Source organism: Ochotona curzoniae, unplaced genomic scaffold, assembly GCF_017591425.1.
Source record: "Ochotona curzoniae isolate NIBS_2020 unplaced genomic scaffold, NIBS_Ocur_1.0 scaffold_3890, whole genome shotgun sequence".
Taxonomy (NCBI): Eukaryota; Metazoa; Chordata; class Mammalia; order Lagomorpha; family Ochotonidae; genus Ochotona; species Ochotona curzoniae.
Window position 1 is genome coordinate 28727579 of NW_024467115.1, and position 25701 is coordinate 28753279.

General features: G+C 42.9%; 1 protein-coding gene across 9 annotated transcripts in view; it reads left to right on the plus strand.

Moving 5' to 3' along the window:
- The window catches only part of PCMT1 (protein-L-isoaspartate (D-aspartate) O-methyltransferase), a 41841-nt gene that overhangs the window by 2138 nt on the left and 14002 nt on the right, over positions 1–25701 (plus strand). For 3 of the 9 annotated variants that reach the window (XM_040965180.1, XM_040965181.1, XM_040965182.1), the window contains exons 2-4: positions 7989–8093; positions 9272–9303; positions 21513–21617. In XM_040965180.1, coding sequence (XP_040821114.1) covers positions 7989–8093; positions 9272–9303; positions 21513–21617 — 242 coding nt within the window. Of the gene's footprint in view, positions 1–2140; positions 2176–7988; positions 8094–8523; positions 8752–9271; positions 9304–18666; positions 18774–21512; positions 21618–25701 lie in introns of those variants that run through there. The other 6 variants (XM_040965184.1, XM_040965185.1, XM_040965187.1 and 3 more) reach the window with 6 other exon arrangements.

Below are 25701 nucleotides of genomic sequence, written 5' to 3' on the forward strand. Positions count from 1 at the left end.
TTGGCTTCCTACTAGACCTCTGATGGGGGAGAGGAAGTTACAGTAGTCAGGTTGCTGAGCCTCTTTTGTAACACTTGTGCAAGCTTAGTTTCAGCTTCTTGCTTAAGTAATTCTAGCTAATTGGTCTTTTTTATTTATGTGTGGAAACATACTAGTAAGTAATTTATAGTGCATTGAATGCTAATGAATTTATATGATTTTTAAATTTTCAATATCAATATGTATCTACTTTAATTAAAACTAAATAAAATTTAAAATTCCATCATTTTATCATACTAATCATTTTGAAAGAGGTAAAAGCCACCTGAAGCTAGTGGCTGCCCTGTGGGACAGAGTAGATGCAGCGGTATTATCTCACAGAAGGTTCTGTTGGGCTCTACTAGGCCTAGCTGCTTGTGGTATCATGTTCTGTGTAATGGAACTTCAGGCTGTGGAAGAAGCAAGTTTCTTTTTTGGCAGACTTGCTTTAAAAGTGACAATAAACGATGGTCAAGATGGAAGTTGAAGATAATAGGAGGATTGGTGTTTTCTATGGTTCTTTGATGAGTTGATATTCTTTTTTAAAAAATAATTTATTTGAAAGAGTTACAGAGAGAGAGAGAAAGAAAGAGAGATGGAAATCAAGTGAGCTTACATCCTCTGGTTTACTCCCAGGTGGCTGCAGGCTCTGAGGCCAGGCTAGATAGAGGCCAGGAGCTGCCGCAGGTGTGGGTCTCTGCTGTGGGTGTCAGGAGCTGCCGCAGGTGTGGGTCTGTGCCGTGGGTGTTGGGAGCTGCCGCAGGTGTGGGTCTCTGCCGTGGGTGTCCAGGAGCTGCCGCAGGTGTGGGTTTCTGCCATGGGTGTTGGGAGCTGCCGCAGGTGTGGGTCTCTGCCGTGGGTGTCCGGGCTGCCGCAGGTGTGGGTCTCTGCCGTGGGTGTCGGGCTGCCGCAGGTGTGGGTCTCTGCCGTGGGTGTCGGGAGCTGCCGCAGGTGTGGGTCTCTGCCGTGGGTGTCGGGAGCTGCCGCAGGTGTGAGTCTCTGCGGTGGGTGTCAGGAGCTGCCGCACGTGGGCCATCCTCTGCTTCTTTCCCAGGCACAGCAGCAGGAAGTTGCATTGGGAACTGAGCAACTGGGGTGGTGAGGAATGCTAACCTCACAGGTTCTTCCCCTTCTGGGCCACAATGCCTTCCTGCAGACTGAGAAAGGGTGCTTAAATAGTTAAAGAAATGTCATTAAAATGGGCCCAAACCAGGAAAATTGAAAGGCAGATTTTGACTTTGTAAAAAAGTTGTTATTTTGGTTTATTTGAAAGGTGGATTTACAGAGAGGAGAGACATAGAGAGATCTTCCATCCGCTGGTTCATTCCTCAAATGTACGCAATGGTTGGAGGTTCTTTGACTTTCCCACGTGGGTACAGGGGCTCAAGGACCTGTGCCATCATCTGCTGCTTTCCCAATTCATTAGCGGGGAACTGGTTCAAAAGTGGAGAAGTGAGAACACCAACCAGTGCCCTTGTGGGATTGCTGGCACTACCAGGCTGAGGATTAGCCTATTGAACCACCTTGCTGATACCAGAGTATTGTAAGACATATAGTAAGGAAGAGTTCACAACCAAAGTCAGCTTTGAAAAATAGTGTTTTCTACCAGGATTGGGGCAGGGGTGGCTGGACAGAACAGTACCCACCAGTAAGTCTGTGGGCTGGATAATAGGGCAGGTTGGGTAGCACTAGGCTTCAATGCCCATTGACATGTATGAGAACTGAATGGGACGTGGGGCAGACTGAATAAGTCTGGTACATACTGGCAAGCATGGGAAACAGGGTAGGAGCAGGCCTGATGGAAGTTCTGAGGAGTCACCCCAACTAGGCTGCAGCTCCCATTGGTTTGCGTGAGGGCCCAGTATGAAGTGGACAAGATCCAGCTGGACTGCAACACCCATTGGTTCCCGTGCAAGACAGGGCTGGAAACAGAACTGACTCCGCAAATGCAACCACCAGCATGTGCATAAGCTGATTGGGGTGAGGGACTGTGTTGGACCCTGTACTGGCAAGCACACACAAGAATCTGGCCTAGGATCACCTCAGATGAAGTTTCTCTGGGGATCCCTCCAACTGAACTGCTGATCTCAGAACCCCAACCTTGAAAAGACTATGTCAACCAGTGGATTCTGAAGAGATTTCATCATGCTTGGAGTGGTGAGACTGGCAGCAATTCAGAATTGTTGAACTATCAAAACTGCATGAGCAGGACCCTTGGAGCATGCCCCACGTTGGGGACCTGGGATGAGTGGGAGGCTGGATGGGGCTTTTACTTTTATCTCTCTTCTTACCCCAGATACAGAGAAAAATAATATTAATGTGGAAACAAAAAAAGAAAAAGAGTGTTTTCTGTTATTGAATTTGTTGACGTCACTAACAGTTGACCAATTTAAGGAATGTTATAGAAGAGCATTCATCATGAAATTTGAATGCACATTAGGTTTCTAAAGACTTTTCTAAATTTTAGTGAGTTTTTAATGACATAGTTTATTATTAGTAGTATTGTTATTACCATTTAAAAGATCTATTTATTTTTATTGGAAAGACAGATATATAGAGAGAAGGAGAGACAGAGAGAAAGATCTTCCGTCCCGTGGTTCACTCCCCAAGCGGGCACAACGGCCAGAGCTGAGCCAATCCGAACTCAGGAGTCAGGAGCCAGGAGCTCTTCCAGATCTCCCATGTGGATACAGAGCCCCAAGGCATTGTACCATCCTCAATTGCTTTCCCAGGCCAGAAGCAGGGAGCTGGATGGGAAGCAGGGTTGCTGGGATTATAAGATTCTGGCGCATTCAAGGCGAGGACTTTAACCACTACTCTATCGTCCCCATTGTTTATTATTTATTTTATTTTATTTGAAAGAAAAGAAAGGATCTTCCACCTGCTATTTGCCTTTTGCATATCCATAGCATGCAGGCTGGACCACATGGAAGCCAGGAGCTAGGCTCACAGTCCTGGTCTCTTGCAGAAATGACAGGAACCTAAATACTTGAGCCTGCTGCTGCCTCCCAGGGTGCTCGTAAGCAGGAAGCTGGTTCTGAGTCAGACACTCTGATAGGGATGTAAGCATTGCAAGCAGCATCTCCCAGCTGGAATAGCCAGGCTGGAGCCAGGAGCCAGAATCACTATCTGGGTCTAGGACATGGGTGATAAGACCCCAAGTACTTTAGTCATCTTCCAAAGCACATTAGCTGGAAGCTGGATCTGCGCCAGAACTGCCAGGACTTAAACCAGTGCTTTGACATGGACTGTCGGTGTCAGCCATGGGTTACCCTCTGTACTACAATGTTGTCCCCTGTCTCCCTTTGAATTCCCCTCCTTTCAAGTCCATTTTGTCTCATGCTGATTTTCCTAGCATGCTTTCTGTTGTCATTCTTCTACCTAGGCCTAAAGCTTACTGCAGCAAGCACAAGCCTTTCTTGCTTAGCTCCTATGCTCCAACTCTCATTCTGTTCTTCAGACTGATCTCACATTCCTACTGCTATACTTTATGCATTATGTATGTGTTAAGCTGCTGTAACAAAGACCAGAATCACAGTGGCTGTCTCCCATAACAATCCAAATACTGTCCGTTCAGGGCTTATATGGTGGTTGAGTGCTGTCGGCGAGCAAGACTCCTTCTGTCCTGTTGCTATGCTCTTGTCATTGATAAGGTTGGAGCTGGTTTACCTTTGTAGTTAATGTATTCTGGGCCTGGTGTGGTATCCTAGTGGATAAAGTCCTCACCTTGCATGCACTGGGATCCCATATAGGTGCCGGTTCATATCCTGGCTGCTCCACTTTCCTTACAGCTCCCTGCTTGTGGCCTGGGAGAGCAGTAGAGGATGGCCCAAAGCCTTGGGACTGTGTGCCCACATCAGAGACCTGGTGGAAGCTCCTGGCCCCTGACTTCAGTTGGGCTCAGCTCCAACCATTGTGGCTACATGGAGAGTGAAACTGTCGATGAAAGATCTTTCTGTCTCTCCTTGTCTCTGTAAATCTGACTTTCAAATAAATAAATAGATAGATAAATAAATAAAACTTTAAAAAAATCTTTAAACAAGATGTATTTCTTTTTATTGGAAGGCAGATATACAGAGAGGAAAGGAGGAGAGACAGAGAGGAAGATCTATCCGATGATTCACTCCCCAAGCAGCCGCAACAGCTGGAGCTGAGCCAATCCAAAGCCAGGAGCTTCTTCCGGGTCTCCCACACGGGTGCAGGGTCCCAAAGCTTTCGGCAGTCCTTGACTGCTTTCCCAGGCCACCAGCAGGGAGCTGGATGGGAAGCAGGGCTGCCGGGATTAGAACTGGTACCCATATGAGATCGCACTGCTACACCATCGCCCCAGGCCCAATAAATAAATCTTTGAAATCATTTCCATATTCCAGGAGAGCAGAGTCTTTCAAGGGAATCAGTGTGGAGGTTGCATACATCATTCTTGTCTACCTCCCATTGACAAGAACTTAACTGTAATCCTACTCATGGTTACGGACCTCCTGAATGCATCCAGTTAAAATGCATTACTGAAGAAGAGACAACACTTTTCATCGTACTTATTAACACATATTATGATGATTCAGTGCAGAGAATTAAAAAGAAACTTTAAGTTGAGTACTATATGTACATGATCAAAATGTAAGAAGGATGTAGTGAAAGTTGTCTACGGCATTTCCTTTCCTGAACTCAGACTGATGAGCCCCGTTGAATTAATTTTTTTTCTGATTATTTTCATATCTAAGCCATATGCCTGAAATGCTACTCCTCGTTTTATCAACTTTAGACAGCATTTGCTGACCTCCTGCCAAGTTGGATGAGCACTTGTACACTAGAGACAGAATCTTGCCTTGATAGTTACATTGTACCTTTTGGTTTCTCTTTTGTGGTTTATGAGTGAAACTTTACGTTGTATCCTTTAACCTCTCATTTGTGTTCTTAATTCTTTCCTGTACTGTAATTTACAAACTTACCCCAGCTCCTAAGCCTGTCTACTTAAAAAAAAGATCTTCAGTCCATTAATTCACTGCCTAGAGGCCTACTGTCTTCAGGGTTGGGCTAGCCAAAATCGGGAGCTTGGAGTTCATTCCAGGTTTCCAACAGAAGTGGCAGACCCTAGTGTTTGGGCCATTGTCTGCTTCCTAGGGTGTCTTGTTAGCAGAAAGCTAGATTGGAAGCAGAGGTCCTGGGGCACAAGCCAGGTACTGCAACAGGAGGTGTGGTTGTGCAAAGTGGCTGCATATCCCTCACCCTCTCCCAACTACTTTGTAGGAAAACAGTGTTAGGAAACTTCCTCTCCCCTCTCTTTCCTGAATTTGTTAGCAGCTCTTTTGCCAGAGTCAATGGGATTTTCATTCTGGCGATAAAGCTATATTTTATTTTGCTGATTAAAAAAAAAGATTTAGGTATTTACTTGAAAGGCAGAGTTACAGAGAGGGAGACACGCATACATACGTACACACATACAGAGAGAGAGTGAGAGTGAGAGAGTATGAGAGAGGAAGAGGGAGAAAGAGCCGTCTGCTGTTTCATTTCCTAGATGGTTGCAGCTGCTGGAGCTGGGCCTGGAACTTGTTTCAGGTCTCCCGCATGGGTGCAGGGGCCCCAGAAGCTTTTCTTATTTTTACACTTCACCAATTGCTTGAAATCACGCCACAGTTTTATTTTCTTCGTATTTGATCCATAGGTCCTGAATAGTATCTTTAATGTGGTTTCTTGGGATTTGATTCTTTGGTTTTCCTCTCTGCCTCTCCAGTTTGAAGGCACCTGTATGCCTTATTGCCAAAGCCCTATTTTTTCAGGCATTTTAGTGGCTTGTAGCTTGGATGCTATTCCATTTTCCCTTCTGCATCCTGCTAACTTCTCATTTGGATCACTTACATATTTGAACCAAATTAGCTGTTATAATTGTTTTTTTTTCGTTGTTTTTATTTACCTTTCTGTTATAATTATTAGACTCTAGGGCAACATGGTATGGATGGTTCTTTAGCTGCTACTTGTTCAAAAAGCCTAGTACATTTGCAGATTTACCATTAACTCAGGTACACGTGCAACATGAAGTATCATAGGACTTTTGTTAGAAATGTTTCAGGACACTGACACAGGTCGTAGGTTTTTAAATTGGAAAAACTGCAGTAATTTAGGATGGTTTGGTTTAAGCATTTTTCACAATGTGGAATCCTGATCAAATATAAGTAATAACCTTGTAGGGGCAATTACTGTGGGGAACTACACAGTATTTGCCCAGTGAAACTTAATTCTGAACCTTGATGCAGGCAGGTTTTTTTCCTAAGAATTTATTTATTTGAAAGGAAGAGTGACACACATACCACACACCCTTCCCTCCCCACCCCACACAGAAAAAGAGGATGGGATAACTGGCAGTTTAATTTGTTAGCCTCTGTGCCTACTCCATATTAGCTTTTTAGTATATTTCTGAGTCACTTAGTAATTTTAGTTAATTTCATTGGTTTCTACACTTGTGGAGTAAGAAAAGGATCAAAGAAACTGTGTGTGTGTATTTAATTTTACAGTTTGAATGGCAGAGAAATAGAGAAATCTTTCATCCAATGGTTTATTCTCTTGGTGTTTTCAAAAGTGGGGGTAGATCCAGATAGATACAGGAAGAAAAAAAATGTGTAAAAGAATGGTCTCGCCCACCTTTCTCACATACTCAACCCTTCCACCCCATCAACTATGTAAATATAAAAAATAAAATTTAATCTGGATCTCTCATGTGGATGGTAGGAACTTTATTATTAGACCATCCCCATTGCCTCCCAGGGTTTTGATTAGCTGAAAGCTAGAATCTGGAGCTGGAACCTGGCAGCAAACCCAGGCACTTTAATGTGACAGAGGGTCATTTTGTGTGTCTGTGTTTTTAAATTTTTTAACTCTTGATTGGTAAGACAGATCTGCAGAGAAAAGGAGGGACAGAAAGAAAGATTTTCCATCTACCGGTTCTCTCTCCAGTGATCCCAAAGGCTGGAGCTGAGCTAATCCAAAGGCAGGATCCAGGAGCTTCTTCTGGGTCTCCTACATGGGTGCAGAGTGCCAAGGCTTTGGGCTGTCCTCAACTGCTTTCCCATGCCGCAAGCAGGAACCTGGATGGGAAGCAGCCAGGATTAGAACCAGCACCCATATGGGATCCTAGTGCATGCAAGGCAAGGACTTTATCCACTAGACTATCACGTGGGCCTTCTTACATCTTTTCAAAAGGCTTTTTTATTAAAAGGCAAAGAATATCAGAGACAGATATCTTCCATCTGCTGGTTCATTCCCTAGATGGTCCCAAAAGCCAGGGAATGAGCCAGACTGTAGACAGGGTCAGGCAGTCCATCTGGGTCTCCCATGTGGGTGACAGGGTCTCAGGTACATGAGCTATTAACTGCTGCCACAATATTTTGTTTAAGTCTTTGATCTATTGAGTGATTTTTGCACACAGTGTGAGTTAAGCATTGAAGTTCATTTTTTCACATGTGGCCATCCATTTGTCCTAACACTATTTGTTGAGAAAAAAAAAAAAAAAAAAGAAAAAAACCCCACAATTTCGTTGAATGATCTTGGCACCTTTAAAATCACGGATTTTCAAGCTCCTTCCTATGGCCATTGCTTTGAACTTGCAAGTCCCAGACAGTTTCTGTGATATTTAGTTCCTGAATAACTGTTGTTTTCCTGATCTCTTGCCCTTGTTGAGGATTTTTCAAAGCGGTGGATGGGATCAGCAGCTCAGGCATTCCTCCTATTGCACCCACTCTTGTTGCCAAGCACAGTGAGTCAGGTGGAGCTTCCAAATGGAAGGCACCACGAATCCTTCCACTTTCCTCCATTCCTGCTATTGTTATTGAAGTTGTGATGTTAGTATTAACTTGTGTTGTGAATACTTTATCTTGCTTACTTTCATTCCAGTCTCTGTAGTGTAGCTAGAATAATTATTCTAAGATGCATTTGGTCCTGTCATTTCCTGAGTAAAAGATTTCCCTTATTCATTTCAGAAAATGGTATCATAAAGACAGATAAAGTATTTGAAGTTATGCTGGCTACAGATCGCTCCCACTATGCAAAATGTAATCCTTATATGGATTCTCCACAATCAATAGGTAAGCTTTAAATTTCTGAAAATTGGAGAATTTTTCTCTGTTACTCTGTTATTTTTGTAAGTGGAAAAGGACTGGGACATATGTTTATCTCTTATTGCCTTGCTAATTTGAATGTTATGACTCAGTAAGTTTCATAATCCCAGGCATATCCATTTTACTGAGATGATGTATCTTTATCTGTTTCTCACATGGTTTGTAATACGTGTAATGATTAATAAAAGAAAAAAACTTCATAGAGAATATTTTAATAAAAAGCAGAACTTTTAATCAATACTTGGTTGTAGGTGAGGGCTGATTTTCTTTCCAGGCCTTTCTGCTGACTTTTTTGAGAGGCCATGGATTTTCTAAATATTTAAAGGAAAAAAATGTAATTGTTGTTGATTTTTCTGTTTCACTGGCCCTGATGTTTTTGGGTTGCGTTTGTTTCTAGAAATGTCTACATTTGCCTCCCTCCCCTGAAGCAGGTTTTGCTTAACTGCTGAGCCTTGGCAGTGGGCGCCTTTGAGGCTTAGAAGGGCCTCAGGATGCCGTCGGCGCGGGCTGCCATGCGGTCTTCTCTTGAAGTACTCTGTCAGCAGAGAAGATCCTGAGGGACTTCTGAACCCCGAAGGCACCTGCTCCCAGTGCTCAGTGAAAACTGCTTCAGAGGCAGAAACAGGTAAAGACTTCGTGAGATGTAGCATTGGAGCAAAGTAGGAGTTCAAAGCCAGGAGAGGACTGTGTGAGTTAGCGTCCGTGACAAAGGCCAGTAGGTCATTACTCTCAGAAGCAGCTTTAGTTGTCACTCGCTCAAGTTCTCAGAAAATTCTTTTGAAGTTGTTGGAAATGTGAAACAATTTAATTTTACAAAGATTTTTAAATATTTTTAATATCCATATTTAGAAGCTTATTTTCTTTTTATAAATCTGAAGAAAAAAATGCAAAAATCTAATACTTCTTGTAATCCCTCCTTTCTTAAGTAAGTGTACAAAAGTCATTTCCGGAAGCCCTGGGACTGTTTGAGATGAGTGTGTTACCCTTGGCATGATTCTGTGTTCTCATTTTAGCTAGTGCACATCTTGAAATTATAAAAATAAAAAGGGATCATTAGGAAAATACTGCATGGGCATTAGAACTAGAATTATGTGAAATATTTGGTGTTTTGTGGCAGAATGTATCAGTAGTCTCTTGTTTTGCAGGTTTCCAAGCAACAATCAGTGCTCCACACATGGTAAGTTAATTTTGTTCATTTTGTTGTAAATGGGTCGTATTCTCTATGAGCAACTTCTTCAATCAAAAAAAAAAAGTGATGAATTAAGAGGAGAATATTTAAAGTAGCATAATGGACATGTTATAGAAATCTCAAGTTGGGGCTAGCATGGTGGCATAGCCAGTAAATCCACTTCCTGCAGTGCAGGCATCCCATATAGGCACTGATTGAGTCCCAGCTGCTCCACTGCTGATCCATCTTCCCCAAAAAGCACTTGGGAAAACAGTGGGAGATGGCCCAAGTGTTTGGGCTCCTACAACTACGTACATGGGGAGACTCAGAGGAAGCTCCTGGCTCCTGGCTTGGACCTGGTCCAACCCTGACAGAGTGATGGCCATTTAGGGAGTGAAAAGCAGATGGAAGATTGCTCTCTCTGTTTCTCCCTGTGTAATTCTTTCAAATAAATAAATTAACAACCACAACAAAAAAAAATCTGGAGTTAAACATTTTACGGTTTATTTGGGAAGTTAAGTCTAAGAGCTGTAAAATCATGACCTTGGAGGACCTGTTTGCAGTGATCTGGCACTTTTAATCTTGAGAATTTTCTTGTGTTTAAATGTCAGTTATTTGAATGAAGACTCTGTTGGACTTAGCTGGAGAGAACAATGGCTTTTCAAATTCTCTGCAAATACTTGGAGTTGCAAAAGCTCATATTTAAAATCTACTCTAAATAAGTTTTGCCCATTTATTTATAGTCAATTGATAATTCTATTAAAAGAAGAAATAGGACACATCTTTAAGGCATGGTAGAAACCCAAAAACTGTAACATAAATTCGCTGTTTTGCATGATGAAAGTTAAGGATTTTTTTTTTTTATTACATTGCATCATGAGACACAGTTTTACAGGCACTGGGATTCCCCCCCGCCCCTCCCCAAAACCCATTCCCCCCCCCATGGTGGATTCTTCCATCTTGTTGCATTACCACAGATCAAATTCGGTTGAGATTTTTTTTCCTTGCAAGCATCTACAAAGCATAGAGTCCAGCATCTTATTGTGCAGATAAGTTCGACAGTTTCATGGGGAGACAGTCTCTGGTCTGAAGATACAGCTGAAAGAGTATCATCCCAATCAATTGAAAGCCCCGACATTGCATCAGTAACAATTTATAATGTAATGGAATTAGTTGACATGGTATTGTGTAACCAGCATGTTAAAAGAGAGAGAGAGAAAAAAAAGAGTGCAAGTTCTGAACCACATCCTATGACTTCTACATTGACATTACAATTATTAGTTTATATACAGCTGGGTTCTATACACCTTAAAATGGCTATAGATTACTATTCAGCTGTCTCATGTCTATTTTAATTTTAGTATTTAGCAGTTCATAGCATTGAAGCATGATTTTGCAGAACCTGGCTGTTTTTTGGGTAGTCTAACGCTATAACTCTAACAAGACATATGTCAACAATTTAGGTGAACAGTGTTAGGAGGGGTGTGCAGAGAAATCCTCAATACCCTAGTGAGGAGCAACCAATCTTCGTGTCCCACCCAGTGAGTTATAAGTGCCTCCCCCTGCCCATTTCCTGTTTCTAAGCTTTCCTTGCTGTTCTCCATCTATTCTAGGGGGGTTTTTTTGTTTGTTTATTTGTTTGTTAGTTTGTTTTGAGGGGTCTGGAGCAATCCTGATGGTCATTATGAGAGAGAGTGGGGACCGAAAGTTAGAACCAGGCAAGAACCAGAGAAAGCTCCTCTCCCTAGTCCCGAAGGAAGTTTACTGTTTTGTTTCTGTGGACTGCTCAGTGCTCCTGGTTGTCGTTCCGATGACCTTGGATCCTGCAAGGCGGGTATGGGCTTCTTCCATCCCATGTGTGAGACCCAAATGGAAATGGGTGACCTCAGAGTTCTCGGCCTCCAAAGGCACTCCAATTCCCCGTGGTCTCCTTGGCGGTTGGGATGTAATCCTCGGAGCTCGTACTGATAGTCCTTGGTGAGGATCGAGGAGTCTTCAGAGTTGGGATACACGCTTCCTCCTGTCTGCCTGCTCCACTCTGGGGTTCCCCCCTGCTCTGTGCATATGACCTCCTGTTAAGAGGTTGTTGGGATTGCTCCTGATTCCCCCCATATGCCTTCGTAGTTTTGCTATTGTCTAATGCTGACTCGAGTCTGTTGTCTATGAGTTACCAGTTATGATCCTGATAGGTTATACTTCCCGTCTTCCTCACACCTTCTTGGGTTATGTAAGATTTCTCTGCTCTTCCTCCCCCTTTCCGAGTAGCATAGAGCCTTACAAGTATATTAGGTTTTACAATTCTTTGATGTAGATCAGAAGCAGTCTGACTCATATCGATTATTGATTCATTGATTACTTCACAATATCTTATTGCATGAGATACAGGCTGTTTGGGGTTGAAATAATATTACTGTTTCAGATTGACATCAATTCATAACAGCCACATCAACAACAACAGCAACAACATCGACAACAAAGTATATCACCCTGAAAAAAAGTAACACCACTGAATAGCCAACACATGCATGACAAAAAGGAAACACAGAAGTCTCTTGGGAAAAATGGTGCCAGCATATACTTCATAAGCACGTGATGAATTTTACTAGAGAATAGAGATTATTTGGAAGCAACCAAACTGAAATAAAAACATCAAAACACATGGGATACAGCCAAAAAAAAAAACAATCAAGAAAATAAAATTAAATTAAATTAAAACCAGGATAGATTGGACTGTTGGAGTTATCCTTTCTATGTTGGCTTCCTTATATGAGAGAGAATATATGGTATTTGTTCTTTTGTGATTGACTCATTTGTTTTATTTTTATTGCAAAGTCAGATATACAGGACCCAGTGGAGTGGCCTAGCAGCTAAAGTCCTCGCCTTGAATGCCCGGGATCCCATATGGGCGCTGGTTCTAATCCCGGCAGCTCCACTTCCCGTCCAGCTCCCTGCTTGTGGCCTGGGAAAGCAGTTAAGGAAAGCCCAAAGCTTTGGGACCCTGTACCCATGTGGGAGACCTGGAAGAAGTTCCTGGATCCTGGCTTCGGATCGGCGCAGTACCGGCCGTTGCACTCATTTGGGGACTGAATCATCGGACAGAAGATCTTCCTCTCTGTTTTCTCCCTCTGTATATCTGACTTTGTAATAAAAATAAATAAATCTTTAAAAAAAAAAGTCAGATATACAGAGAGGAGGAGAGACAGAGAAAGATCTTCTGTCTGATGATTCACTCCCCAAGTAACCGCAATGGCTGGTGCTGTGCAGATCCGAAGCCAGGAGCCCAGAGCCTCCTCCATGTCTCTCATGTGGGTGCAGGCTGCCAAGGTTTTGAGCTGTCCTCGACTGCTTTCCCATGCCAAAAGCAGGGAGCTGGATGGGAAGTGTGGCTGCCAGGATTAGAACCGGCGCCCATATGGGATCCTGTTGTGTTCAAGGCTAGGACTAGCCTCTAGGCCACGGCACCAGGCCCTGGGATTTTTGTAGTAAGAAAAATACTACAACCAAAAATAAATGAAGACAAACTGAGGGAAATACTTGTTTGTATATTTTCAGTATTTGTTGGAATACTTGAAAGGTAATGCAACAGGGACGAAAGGTAGAGAGAGAATGAGGCAGAATGAGAGGACTGATGTTCGCCCTCAGGTTTACTCCCAGAAGTCTGTTGGAGTCGGGGTCTGGGCCAGGCTGAAGCACAAGCCCATGGTTCCACCTGACCTCCCGTCTCCCAGGGGTGTGATAGGAGCCACATACTTGAGTCAGTATTCCTTGCCTCCCGGCATACGCTATCAGGAAGCTGGGTCCAAATGGAGCCTGGATACAAATCTAGGCCTCTTGTTGCGTGATACAGCTGCCCCTGGAAGCAGCTTAACCCGCCATTCTTGTCAACAAGAAGTATTGGTAACACAAATGACATTGTAGGACATATTTCAATGTGTATAGATATATGCATAGATAATATATGTGTATTCCTTACGTTAATAAGTAAAACACTGGTAAGTCAAAGGAAAAGGAGAAAAGGACAAGATTATTTTGGCGGGAGTGGGGTCAGTTGCCTGACCAGAAAAAGCTCTTGACTCCCCTGGCTTCGAATCAGCTCAGCTCCAGCCATTGTAGTTGCTTGCAGAGTGAATCAGCAGATGGAAGATCTTTCTCTTTGTCTCCTGTCCTCCTTGTATGTCAGACTTTCTGATAAAAATAAAATAAATCCTTAAAAAAAAAAAGGTGGGGGGGCCTGGCGCTATGGCTTAGCGACTAAAGTCTTCCCCCTGAACTTGCCCAGGATCCCATAAGGGTGCCAGTTCTAATCCCGGCACTTCCCATCCAGCTCCCTGCTTGTGGCCTAGAAAAGCTGTCGAGGACAGCCCAAAGCCTTGGGGCCCTGCACCCTTGTGGGTGATACAGAAGAGGCTCTTGGCTCCTGGCTTCGGATTGGCACAGCACCGGCCAATGCAGTTATTTGGGGAGTGAATCAATGAATGGAAGATCTTCCTCTCTGTCTCTCCTCCTCTCTGTATATCTGACAATAAAAATAAAAGTGGGGGCTGCTGAGTGCCACAAAAAGTGTTCTTGTGTCTACTGGTTCACTCCTCCAATGCCCACGAGAGCCAGGGCCAGACCAGGCTGAGACCATCAACCAGGAACCTAATTTAGGTCTCCCACTTGTGTGGTCAATTATTTAGCCATTACTGTTGCCTCCCAGGGTGTGCATTACCAGGAAGCTGGACTGAAGTGAACTTGAACCAGGTGTTTCAGTGTGTGTGGACATCCCAAATGATGGATTAACCATCTTGCCAAACACCTACCCTAGATCCCCAATTTTAATATCAAGGTATTTACTCTATATTGTACAAGTGAAAAATCTCTTGAGTGAAGTTGTTCATTGGCACATTATTTGTAATAGAAGAATGTAGCAATAAACAATAATAATCTACTAACAGTAATTTAGAATACATTCTTCTAGTAGTGTTGTATAGCTGTTAAATGAGGAAGGACTACAAGTATGAATAAGGGAATCTCTTAGGAAACAGTACGTAAAGTGGGATGTGGAGGATATTTAGAGTAATCTGTAGAGCATGAAAGCCAAATAGATGCACATATGTATGTAATTTTCCTATAGAAACTAAAGCTAAATTTCTCTAAGGGAATTACATGATTGGCAGTGCAGGAATAGAAATAAAATCTGATTTTTGAGGATTTTTTCTTACTGCTTTTTACCCTTTAGCTGTTATCTCTTTTTGTTTGTTTACGACGGAATAGGAGTGGCTTTTTTATACTTTACCCATTTAATTAAAGTAATGCATAATAAATTATGCTGTTGCGTATTTGGCCGCGTGGCCTCGTGCTGTTTGGGACGCTGCACACCCTGTCAGGTGCCTTGTTCCCAGCCCTGGCTCCTGCAAGTGTGATTCAGCTCCATGCTAGTTCACACACTGGGGGACTGCAGGTGATGGCTTAAGTGCCTGGGCCCTTGCCACCTGTGTGGGAAGCCTAGGTTCTGTGCCTGACTCTTGGCTTAGGCCTGACCTGTCCCTGGCTGTTGTGGGCGCCTGAGGAGGAAACCAATGGGTGGATTTTTTCTGCTTCTGCTTCTGTGCCTGTGAAAGAAATGGAACTTTTTTTTTTTTTAAGATTTTATGTTATTTGAAAAGCAAAGTTACACACACAGAGAGCAAATGTGGGTGTATATGAAAGAGAGAGAGAGAGAGAAAGAGGTAAAAATTTTTCATCTATTGGTTCTCCCCACATGAACAGAGAGCTGAAGCCAGGAACCAGGAGCTTCCTCCTGGTCTCCTATGTGTACAGAAGCCAGGTGTTTGGGCCATTCTCTTCTGCTTTCCCAGATTCATTAACACAGAGCTGGATTGGAAATGAGACAGCTGGGACTCAAACTGGAATCTTTATTGAATGCCAGCATTATCTTCCATTTGCTGGCTCACTCCTCAAACAGTTGCAATGGCCAGAACTGAGCAGATCTGAGCTGCTTCTGGGTCTTCCATGTGGGTACAAGATTCCAAGGCGTTGGGCTAATCTCTATTGCTTTCCTAGGACTAAGTAGGGAGCTGGATGGGAAGTGGAGTGGCCAGGATTAGAACTGGTGCCCATATGGGATGGTGGTGCCCCTGAACCCTCACTTCGGGCCCCTGGTAGTTCACTTTCTTAATGGCTGCTTTCTAAATGACTGTAGTGGCCAGGGCTTGGCCAGGCCAAAGCCTGGAGCCACTAGTTTCTGCTTGGTCTCCCACGTGGGTACCGGGACCCAAGCACTTGGCCCATCTTCTATTGCTTGTTCAGGCCATTAGCAGGAAGCTGGAACAGAAGTGGAGCATCTGGGACGCTAACTGGCACCCATGTGGAAGGAGGTATTTGCAGGTAGTAGCTAGCTGTACCTGCCACGTCATGATGCAAGCCCCTGGCCTTTTCTGATTGGCATTTAGGATTTAGCTTTCTTTTTTCAAGTCTGCATATGAGTCAGTACTTCATTCTGTTTTATGGCTAAATAATATTCCATTTATATATACTGTGTCAGCTGTTGGATTATTACTACCTTTTCTAAATAATATATACAAGTTTTGGTGTGGGTGTACATTTTTTTTTTGTATTTATCTAGGAATGAACTTGTTCAGTTATAACTGCTTGATAGTTCTCAGACTCTTCTAAAGTGGCTATACTGGTTTACAATTCTACAAGTGATTGAATCTTCTAATTGCCCTGCTACATTTTTAGTGTTTGCTATTATTTATTGATGACTTTGAAGTGGTGTTTTCTTGTGAATTTACTTTACATTTTCACAATGATTAATGATGTTGATCTTTTCATATGTTTATTGATCATTTGTGTATCTTTCTTGAAGAAATGTCTTCAAATACCTTACCCATTTTTAAATTGGGTTGCCCTTTTACTGTTGAGAAGTATGCATTTAAGGCCCAGTGTGGTAGCCTCGTGGGTAAAGTCCTTGCCTTGCACAGACCGAGATCCCATATGGGCAGCGGTTCCTATCCTGACTGCTCCACTTCCCTTCCAGTTCTTTGGCTGTGGCCTGGGAAAACAATTGCCTATGTGGGTACGGGTGTCCAAGCACTTGGACCATCCTCTGCTGCTTTACCAGGCCATTAGAAGGAAGCAGGGTTGGAAGTGAAACAGCCAGTACTCCACCTGGTGCCTGTATGGAATGCCTGTTTCACATTAAAAAGAAAAGTTTAAAGTAAATTCTATTTATTTGAGTCAGAGAGAGAGAAACAGAAATTTCCAATTCTCTAGCTCATTTCCCAAATACCTGTGGCAGCTGAGCCAGGCCGACTCCTGAAGCCAGGAACCCTGTCTAGGTCTCCCTTAGGGGTAGCGAATTCCCATTATCTGCTGCCTTTCAGGTTACTCCTTAGCAGGAAGTTACAGTTAGGGACGGAGCCAGGTCTTGAACCCAAGCACTCTAATATGATGTGCTGGCATCCCAAGTGCCTTCTTAACCATTGGGGTAAATCCCCGCCCCTTTTAACAATTCTTAATTTGCTTAAATCAATATCATAAGCTTTTAATTCTAATAGATTCCTCATTTTTTTTTTAAAGATTTATTTTTATTATTTTTTCATTGGAAAGGCGGATATACAGAGAGGAGAGACAGAGAGGAAGATCTTCCGTCCGATGATTCACTCCCCAAGTGAGCGCAACGGGCCGATACTATGCCGATCCGAAGCCAGGAGCCTCTTCCGGGTCTCCCACGCGGGTGCAGGTTCCCAAAGCTTTGGGCCGTCCTCAACTGCTTTCCCAGGCCACAGGCAGGGAGCTGGAAGGGAAGCGGGGCTGCCGGGATTAGAACCGGCGCCCATATGGGATCCCGGGCGTGCAAGGCGAGGACCTTTAACCAATTGCGCCGGGCCCAGATTCCTCATTTTATAGGGTCTTTAATTATTGACAAAAACCATCTGTCCCGTAGAATTTTCTATATTCCGAATGTGAGTGTTTTGATGTTGAATTTGTTCCTGAAGAAACATTTTTTTTTCTCAAATAAAACAGTTCCTAACAGCAAGGTCTTGCTGCTTCACCTCACAGGTTATGTAATACATAGAAATTTTAGAGGTTAAAATAGCCTCTAAACATTGGGGGATGAGCATCTGGTACAGTGATTAAGACAGTGCTCGGTGAGTTGGGCCTTTGGCATAGTGCTTCAGTCACTGTACGGACTGCTTCAGTCCCGTGTTGGACATCTGAGTACCCGTCATATTGCAAGCTAGCTTCCTGCTAAGGTACGCCTTGGCAGGCAGCAGGCGATGGCTCGAGAGCTGAATTCCTGCCACCCATGTGGGAGACCCATTTGAACTCTCTGGCTGACCCAGCCTTTACTGTTGAGTGAATGGATGGAAAGGAAGTCTCTTTTTATTTCTTTGACTTTCAGGCTGATAAATGTAAGCAAGTAGTTTAAGTAATAGATTTTACTGGAGACACTGAGATGTTTCATCCCATTTTGGAGTGTCTAAGTTTAAGTCTTGGCTTTACTTCTGATTCCAGCATCCTGTTAATGTGCACCTGGAAGACAGAAGGCAGTGACCAAAGCTAAAGTACTTGGGTCCCTGTCCCCGAGATGGGAGATCCAGATGGAATTCCTGGCTCCTGACTCCAGCCTGGCCCTGGGCTTTTGGGGAGTGCGCCAATAGATGGGAAAATCTCTCTTTCTCTGTTGCTCTGCCTTTCAAATAGAAGTTTTAAAAATTAAAAAAGTTTTGTTGTTGTGATATATATACAGGAAAGCACACAAATATTCAAATGTCAGGAATTAAAAGCATGGGCATATGTATAACCAGTGCTCAGATCAGGTACTTTGTGGAAGAAAGTGCTGCAGAAGGTTCACGCCTCGCCTTTGCTAGTTGGCCCCCGCCCAGGGTAGCCAGCATTCTGACTTCTATGACCTAGATTAGTTTTGCACAGTAGAGAATTCCCATGCCTTCATTTGACATTGCTGGTTTCTGATGATAAAATTAAAAATACGTACTTTCAGGAATGGTCATAAGAGTAGTGCGGTTTTCATGTGTTCATTAACTGTGTTCTCCAGAGAGTGTTGTATATTTGTTTTATCATTTATTCTCTGTTATTTTCAGCTCCTCCTCATTTATATGTGTGTGTAAGTGTATGTAGTATGTGTTTTTTTTTTTTTCTGAGATCTTTGAAAACAATGTTTAGGCTGTTTACCTGTAAAAGTAGAGAGTTAAAATATTTAAAATGATGCTCTTTAAGTTTGCATTTTAGGACATTCTCTTACCTGACTGAAGTATATTTCGAAAAATCTCAGAATTAACATGCATACAACACTGTTAGTCAATTTACAAACTTTATCTATATTTTATTAATTGTTCTAAACATGTTTCCATTACAGAAAGATTGAATAACAGTTCCTCAGTCTTGTCTTTTTTGGCCCTAACGTTTTTATGAAAGTTGTTTTAAATAATGCCTCTCTATTTGGATTTGATGTTTCCTGCACAATTTGAATGGTATGTTTGTCTGGAATTATTATTACCCCACAAGTGATGCCCGGCAGACATGTCCCTTTAGTGGTGATGTTAACCTTGAACGTCAGGTTAAGATGCTGTCAACACCACGGAGAAGCTTCTTTGAATTCTATTGTGAAGCTACATGTCTTCATTAGTATCTTTGTGGTTATGTAACTATCAAGTGCTATCCATTAGTTTTCAGCATTTGTTTATAGTTTTTGCCTGAATCAGTTACTTCTGTAATGGCTATCCAAAGACAGTTTTCTTAAGTTCAGTATTTTTTTAGCATGTAAATTGGGAATAATGTCCCTCTGTTGTCATCTGGCCATGAAGCGTTTATCACTGTGGATTCATAGATACATATTTTTGTTAGCTTAGATCTGGTAGAAAATGTGTTGCTACTAGATTCAAAACTTTTTTTAAAGATTTATTTATTTTTATTGGAAAGTCAGATATATAGAGAGGAAGAGACAGAGGAAGATCTTCTGTCTGCTTCCCAAGTGACCAAAATGGCTGGAACTGAGTCAATCTGATTTCGGGAGCCAGGAGCTTTCTTCTGGTCTCCCATCCATGTACAGGGTCCCAAGGCTTTGGGCCATCCTTGACTGCTTTCCCAGGTCACAAGCAGGGAACTGGCTGGGAAGCAGGGCTTCCAGGACACGAACCGGTGCCCATATGGGATCCCAGTGTGTGCAAAGCAAGCCACTAGGCTAGTGTGCTGGGCCCCAATTTGTTGGTTTTTTTAAAAAGATGTATTTATTTCTATCCAAAAGGCAGATTTACAGAGAGGAGAGACAGAAAGATCTTCCAAGTGTTGGTTCATTCCTTAAGTGGCTACAAGGGCTGGAACCAAACAGAACTGAAGTCAGGAGTCAGGGGCTTCTTCTGGGTCTCCCACGTGGGTGTAGGGTACTAAGGCTTTGGGCCTGCCTCTACTGTTCTCCCAGGCTACACGTAGGGAGCTGTATGGGAAGTAGGGCAGCCAGCCAGGACATGAATCAGCATCCATATGGGATCTGTGTACTTGCTAAGCAAGGATTTAGCTACTCAGCCATCATGTTGGTTTTCCAATGCTCTCATACCCACTCACCCCCTTAAAATTTTTTTTATTTAAAAAAATTTATTATTATTTATGTTTTTATTTTAATATTTATTTTTTATTTAAATCATTTTAAAAATTGTAAAGTCAGATATACAGAGAGGAGAGATAGAAAGATCTTTCATCTGCTGATTTACTCCCAAGTGTCTGCAGTGGCCAGAACTGAGCTGATCTGAAGCCAGAAGCCAGGAACTTTTTTCAGGTCTCCCACATGGGTGCAAGGTCTCAAGTTTTTAGGCTGTCCTTGACTGCTTTCCCAGGCCACAAGCAGGCAGCTGGATGGGAACTGGGGCCATTGGGATTAGAGCTGGCGCCCATATGGGATCCCAGCACATGCAAGGTGAAGATTTCAGCTGTTAAGGCTACCATGCCGTCCCCCCTTCCCCTCTTTTTTTTTTTCTCTCTTAAGATTTATTTTTATTGGAAAGGTAGGTTTACATAAGGAGAGAAAAAGATACAGATTTGTATAAAAATTATTCATTTTTATTTGAGAGGCATTTTAGAGAGAGCAAACAAAAAAGATACGTATATAAAGAGATCTTCTATTTGCTAGCTTACTTTCCTAATGGCTGTAATGGGCAGAGCTGAGCTGATCCAAAGCCAGGAGCCAAGAGCTTCTTCTGGGTCTCCCATTTGGGTACAAGGGCCTGAGCCATCCTATTTTGCTTTCCCACATTATAGGCAGGGAGCTGGATTGAAAGTTAAGCAGCGGGAGCTTGAACTTTACACATACGGATGCCTGCATTGTAGGCGGATGACTAGTTTGCTGAGCCACTGTGCCAGCCCCTAGATTTGATGATTTTAATAGTGAAAATATTAGACATGTAAGGATCGCTTTTGAGATGTTATTTGTTAGTTTCAATCTTGTATTTTAGAGAAATGCTAAAATTTAAGTTTATAAAGAGGATGGAGTAGGGAAGTCTTTATTTCTTAGTTTGATTCAAAGCATAAACTGTGATTTGTTTATAATTTATACAGGCTATAAACATGAAATGTGTATTCCTTGGCTCTTTCAGTTCAAATTTTTGAATTTATTATACAGATATAATGTATAAGATTTTTATAAGGATTATATTTTTGTCATACAAATATACCTGATAAGATTATTTCAGTTCTTTTTGTTGTAGACTTACAGCTTACTTAAAAACCTCTTATTAGTGATATTTGTCATTATAATATATCCATGTGAGGATATATTCCTCAGGCATAAAAACAAATGAATAAGCAAGTATTGATATAAAAGGTCTTTCAAAGTATAATATGTTACGCATGCATATGTATTTGCTCATACCTGCATAGAAGGAATGTTTTAGAAGGAGCCAGAAGAAACTGGTAACTTTGGTTGCCTGAGTAGGAAGTGAAACTGGACTAGGGATTGGAATAGATTGGGGTTTTGACTGCAGATCCTTTTGTATGAATTTTAACTCAACTTTAAAATTCCACATATAACGTCTAAAATTACTGAGAATTTTATCCTAAATTTTTTCTTATATAATTAATTTATAGATGTAAATAATATACATATATATGCATATGTAACATGCTTTCACTGTTTAGCTGACAATGGAAAAATATTGGGAGAAAGTTGGTGAATTTAGTTATATACCATGGTATGTATATGGTTTCTGTTCTTTGGGCAGCACGCGTACGCACTGGAACTTCTATTTGACCAGCTACATGAAGGAGCTAAAGCTCTTGATGTGGGATCTGGAAGTGGAATCCTTACTGCATGTTTTGCACGTATGGTAAGAACTTTATTTTTATTCTGCCCCCAACATAAGCATATGCTGTGATTTGGCTATATAATGTTCAATAGTGGTTTTGATGGATTTTGAGTTTTTTTCCCCACTGTGGTAAGATTCATTTGTTTAATTATTTGAAAAGACGAGTCACAGAGACAGAGAAATTTACTGTCTGCTGATTGATTGCCCAAATGGCTGCAGCAGCTGGGATGGTGGGTGGAGAAGCTTGATACTGGAGCCATCCTCCTCCGCTGCTTAGGTGCATAGCAAGGAGCTGGGTTGGAAGTGTATGGAGTAGCCAGGCCTGCAGCTGACTCTCTGCAAGGGGGTGCTGGCATCACAAGCAGCAGAATTTGCTCTGCCCAACACCTGGCCACTCCATCACTTAGAATTTTGTTGTTGTCACAGGTGACAGAGCACCCAGCCCCAATTGGCAGGTGATATATTTGGTTTATATTAATGGAAAAGTCTGCTGGCACAGCTGGTCTCTTGTCTGGCAAGTTTGGAAGACGTCCAGACGTTGTTACTGGCAGTGGCTTTCTCTTTGGTTCTTGGTCTGGCTTTACTTCCTTCTACCATTTTGCTTTATTATCAGACAAGCTGTACCCTGGTGACCCCAAGATAATACTCCCAAAGTATCTTCTTCTAAGTTTTCATTTGGCATGGCAGAATAGAGTGAAGCTCAAGTTTGTCCACACTCCTGTGGGCTTATTAGCAATGAAGAGAGTGCTTTATTATTGTTGTTATGTTTTAGTTAAACATGTTTAAGTTATTTGAGAAGCATGGAGAACTCCTGCTAGCCCTTTCCCTATCCAAATGCCTGCAAAGGCTGGGGTGGGCCAACCTGATTCTGGGAGCTAGGAACTCAATTCAGTTTTCCCATGTGGGTGGCAACTTGCTTGAGCCATTGCCACTGTCTCCCAAGGTCTGCCAGTAATTGAACCCGGGCACTCCAGTGTGGAACATGATTGTCTTAACCAGTGGCGTAAATGCTAGGCAGAAAAGGGCTTTTTGAAAAGCACTTATGGGCCCGGCACGGTGGGCTAAAGCTAAAGTCTTCGCTTTGAACCTGCCAGGATCCCATATGGGCACTGGTTCTAATGCCGGCAGCTCCACTTTCCATCCAGCTCCCTGCCTGTGGCCTGGGAAAGCAGTCCAGGACGGCTCAAAGCCTTGGGACCCTACACCTGCATGGGAGACCTGGAGGAGGCTCCTGGCTCCTGGCTTCAGATCAGCACAGCACTGGCCATTGCATTTACTTGGGGAGTGAATCATCGAATGGAAGATCTTCCTCTCTATCTCTCCTCCTCACTGTATATCTGACTTTACAATAAAAATAAATCTTAAGAAAAGCACTCTTTATTCTCCAGTCCTTAGTACCAGGGATAGAGGATTCTGCAGGGCAGAAGCAGGGGACCCACTTAAGCAGCTTGGAGAATAGGTTCACTTTTACTCAGGTAAGTCAGTTAAGTAATTGCAAGAAATTGTGTGTCTGGAAGCCCCAATGAAAGGTTCTAGTCTAGTTGAGTAGGGATTTGGGGATTCATCTAGAACCATTGTCAGTTGCTGCCAGTGTTCAGCCAGCAGATGCTCTAGAATCAAAGCTCTGCAGAGACAGGAATGAACTAATTCCTTCTTACATGATTGTGTCCCTACTCAATGAGAACTGCATCTGGCACGTGTAAAGGGCTCACATGCTTATTTCCAGAAGCTTTGCTTGTTTTGCAAAGTTCATATTCTCACTAATGAATGGCAAGGGTTTAAAAAATACATTTATTTAATTATTTGTTTCAGAAGAGAGAGCTCTTATGCACTCATTTATTTCCCAAAGGACTGCAGTGGCTGGGGTTGGACCAAGGCCAGGAACTGAAACCTCAAAACAGGAGTCTCACTTGAGAGACAGGGACCCATGTATTTGAGCCATCATTGTTGGCTCCCAGGTCTACAGCAGGAGGAAACAGAGGCAGGTGTCAAGCCTAGACCCTTGGGTGCTGGAGTGCCTGCTCCTGCCTTCGGGCTGGCTGAGCCTGTCTGCTGCAGCCATCTGGGGAGTGTGCCAGCACACGGACGGCCTCTCTGTCTTTCCATGTGTCCTTGTTTGCCTATTAGATACATGAACAAATGTTTTTAAAATGCATAATGTTTAAGTAATGACAATTTTTCTATAATTGACATATTTATGGTTTTTGAAGAACATTTACTACTTCCAAATAAATGAATCTTTAAATAGTGAAAAAAAATTAAAAAGATGGTTAGGTTTCTGGGTTTTTATGTTTCTCAAATGTTTCCCATGTACTAGTGTTTCAAGTGCTTTATGTATTCTATCTAATCTTCATATTCTTTAGGGGATGTATGCCATTTTCCACCTGTGTTTTGTGGATGAGGAAGTTCATAGGAAGAGAAGTTAACTTACACAACTACAAAGTCAAACAGTTCAAATTAAGTTATTCAGCTTAAATGTGAACCGTGGTAGTCTGACTTCATAGCCTTTTTTGGTAAATTTGATTGAACATTTTGGTCCTTTTTGTGTTCTTCTAGTTAAAGCAGTAGAAACAGGCTTAGGCATTTATAAAATAAAATATTTTATGTAATATTTTAACATTTAAAGTTATATTTTAGATGAATTTTTTTTTATATTCTTTTTTTAAAAGTAGTGTTTCTTTTCTTTTGATGGTTAAGAAGGATGCATGCTCATGTAAACTGCTGATTAGGGTGGGGAGGGGAGGGTCGATGAATGGGGGAAGTAGATGAGACAGCTGCCTCCAATCTCCCTTTTTCTTCCTGTACCTGGGAAATGTGGGTAGAAAGAGAAGAGGACCACTCCCAGCTGACCAACCACATCAGCACCTGGGACTTGGGGACAGCCACCTGATGTCATCCCAGGTTCCTTGATGTAGAGCATGTTCCAAGGGTGCTGCTTAAGTGCTTTCAGTAGTGCTGAGATGCTGTTGATTTTGTTGTTCAAGGGTTGAGGAAATCCTTCCAAGGTCTGCTAGCTGACCTGTCCATCTTAGGTCTCCTCTTGCCCAGCTGTCCTATCTGTTCTGTCCTTTAGGCTACTAGACATCCTCTGCAGGCCTCAATAAACGGGTTGTCATGTTTCCCATGTGCATCCGGCCATGCTGCCCATTGCATCTGAGGAGGCCCAATCCTCCTTCTTCTTCTTTTTTTTAAAGATTTATTTATTTTTATTACAAAGTCAGATATACAGAGAGGAGGAGAGACAGAGAGGAAGATCTTCCGTCCAATGGTTCACTTCCCAAGTGAGCGCAACGGCTGATGCTATGCCGATCTGAAGCCAGGAACCTCTTCTGGGTCTTTCACGTTGGTGCAGGGTCCCAAAGCCTTGGGCCGTCCTGGACTGCTTTCCCAGGCCACAAGCAGGGAGCTGGATGGAAAGTGGAGCTGCCGGCATTAGAACCGGTGCCCATATGGGATCCTGGCGCATTCAAGGCGAGGACTTTAGCTGCTAGGCCACATTGCTGGGCCCGAGGAGGCCCAATTCTAACGCACTCATTCCACAGTCAGACCACAGAATATGATTTTCCCCATGGTTGGAGTTCTGAGTCCATTGATCCAGTTGGGGGGTCCCCAAAGAAACCTCACCAGAGGTGAACCCCAGACCTGACTCCCATGTATGCCAGTCTGTGTGGGGTCTGGCTCAGTCTATCATCCATATTAGCTTACATACACACTGGTGGTTGCAGTCACCTGTTCAGTTCTGTCCCCAGTCCATTCCTGCCCACCACACACTCAATCCTCACGCACACCAAGAACTGCAGCCTAGTTGGGGTAACCCCCAGTAATTCTCACCAGGCCAGCCTCCAGCCTCAGCTCTTGAACATGTCAGTGTGTGCAGTAGACTGGTCTAATCTGTCCCATGTCCCATTAGGCTCTTGTATACATCATTGAGTGTTGTAGCCTAGCTCAGCCTGACCAGCACCACTGTCCAGCCCACACTCATGCCAGTGGATGCCACTGCCTGTCCAGCTAGGCCCATCCCCAACCAAGGTTCCCATGATCACCATTGGAAGCTGCAGCCCATCACAGGAGAGCCCACAATTTCCCTACTAGGCCTTCTCCAAGC